The sequence below is a fragment of the Haliaeetus leucocephalus genome, unplaced genomic scaffold (assembly GCF_000737465.1).
Source record: "Haliaeetus leucocephalus isolate CR32 unplaced genomic scaffold, Haliaeetus_leucocephalus-4.0 Scaffold423, whole genome shotgun sequence".
Classification (NCBI taxonomy): Eukaryota; Metazoa; Chordata; class Aves; order Accipitriformes; family Accipitridae; genus Haliaeetus; species Haliaeetus leucocephalus.
This window is the reverse complement of record NW_010972859.1, coordinates 1-643: the sequence shown is the minus strand read 5'-3', so window position 1 is coordinate 643 and position 643 is coordinate 1. Positions and strand designations below refer to the sequence as shown.

General features: G+C 64.5%; 1 protein-coding gene across 1 annotated transcript in view; it reads right to left on the bottom strand.

The window, feature by feature from the left end:
• The window catches only part of SUPT16H (suppressor of Ty 16 homolog (S. cerevisiae)), a gene marked incomplete at its 5' end in the record, with an annotated part of 9,006 nt that extends 8,758 nt beyond the window's left edge, over positions 1 to 248 (bottom strand). The window contains one exon of the mRNA XM_010574296.1: positions 69 to 248. Coding sequence (XP_010572598.1) covers positions 69 to 248 — 180 coding nt within the window. The remainder of the gene's footprint in view (positions 1 to 68) is intronic.
• Between the last annotated feature and the right edge of the window lie 395 nt (positions 249 to 643).

The following is a 643-nucleotide window of genomic DNA, read 5'->3' as shown; positions in this document are numbered from 1 at the left end:
CCCAACACCTCCATCCCGACGTCCCCACCCCACCGTCTCCCCATCCCGATCCCCGGCGAGGTCCTCACCTTCTCCCGGACGAGGAGGGTGATGGCGGGGACGCCGTTGGCGCTCTCCCCGCCCTTGGCGTGGGCCACCTGCTTGAGGAACTCCACCTTCTTCTTGCTGGCCATGAAGAGGATCTTCTCCTCGCAGAACACCATGATGGTGTCCGTCAGCTCGTAACCGAACAGCCACGTCTTGGGGCGGGGGGAGGAAGGTTATTTGGGGCGAGGGGGCCCCTCCCAAAGAGGGTGGGGCCCCGCCCAAAGAGGGTGGGGCCGCCCCAAGGAGGGCGGGACCCCTCCAAGGGGGGTGGGACCCTGCCAAAAGGGGTAGGAGAACCCCAAGGGTGGTGGGATCTTCGCCAAAATGGGTGGGGGGAGCTTTTCCAAGGGGGTAGAGTGTTGGTGGGACACCCAAAAATGGGTGGTGGGAAAGCCCAAAGGTGATGGGACCCCCCCAAAAGGTGCTGAGACCCCCCTAAAGGTGCTGGGACCCCCCCCAAGGGTGGTGAGACCCCTAAAAAGCTGCTGGAACCCCCCCAAAGGGATGGTGGGACCCCCAAAAGGGTGCTAGAACCCCCCCCAAAGGGGTGCTGGGA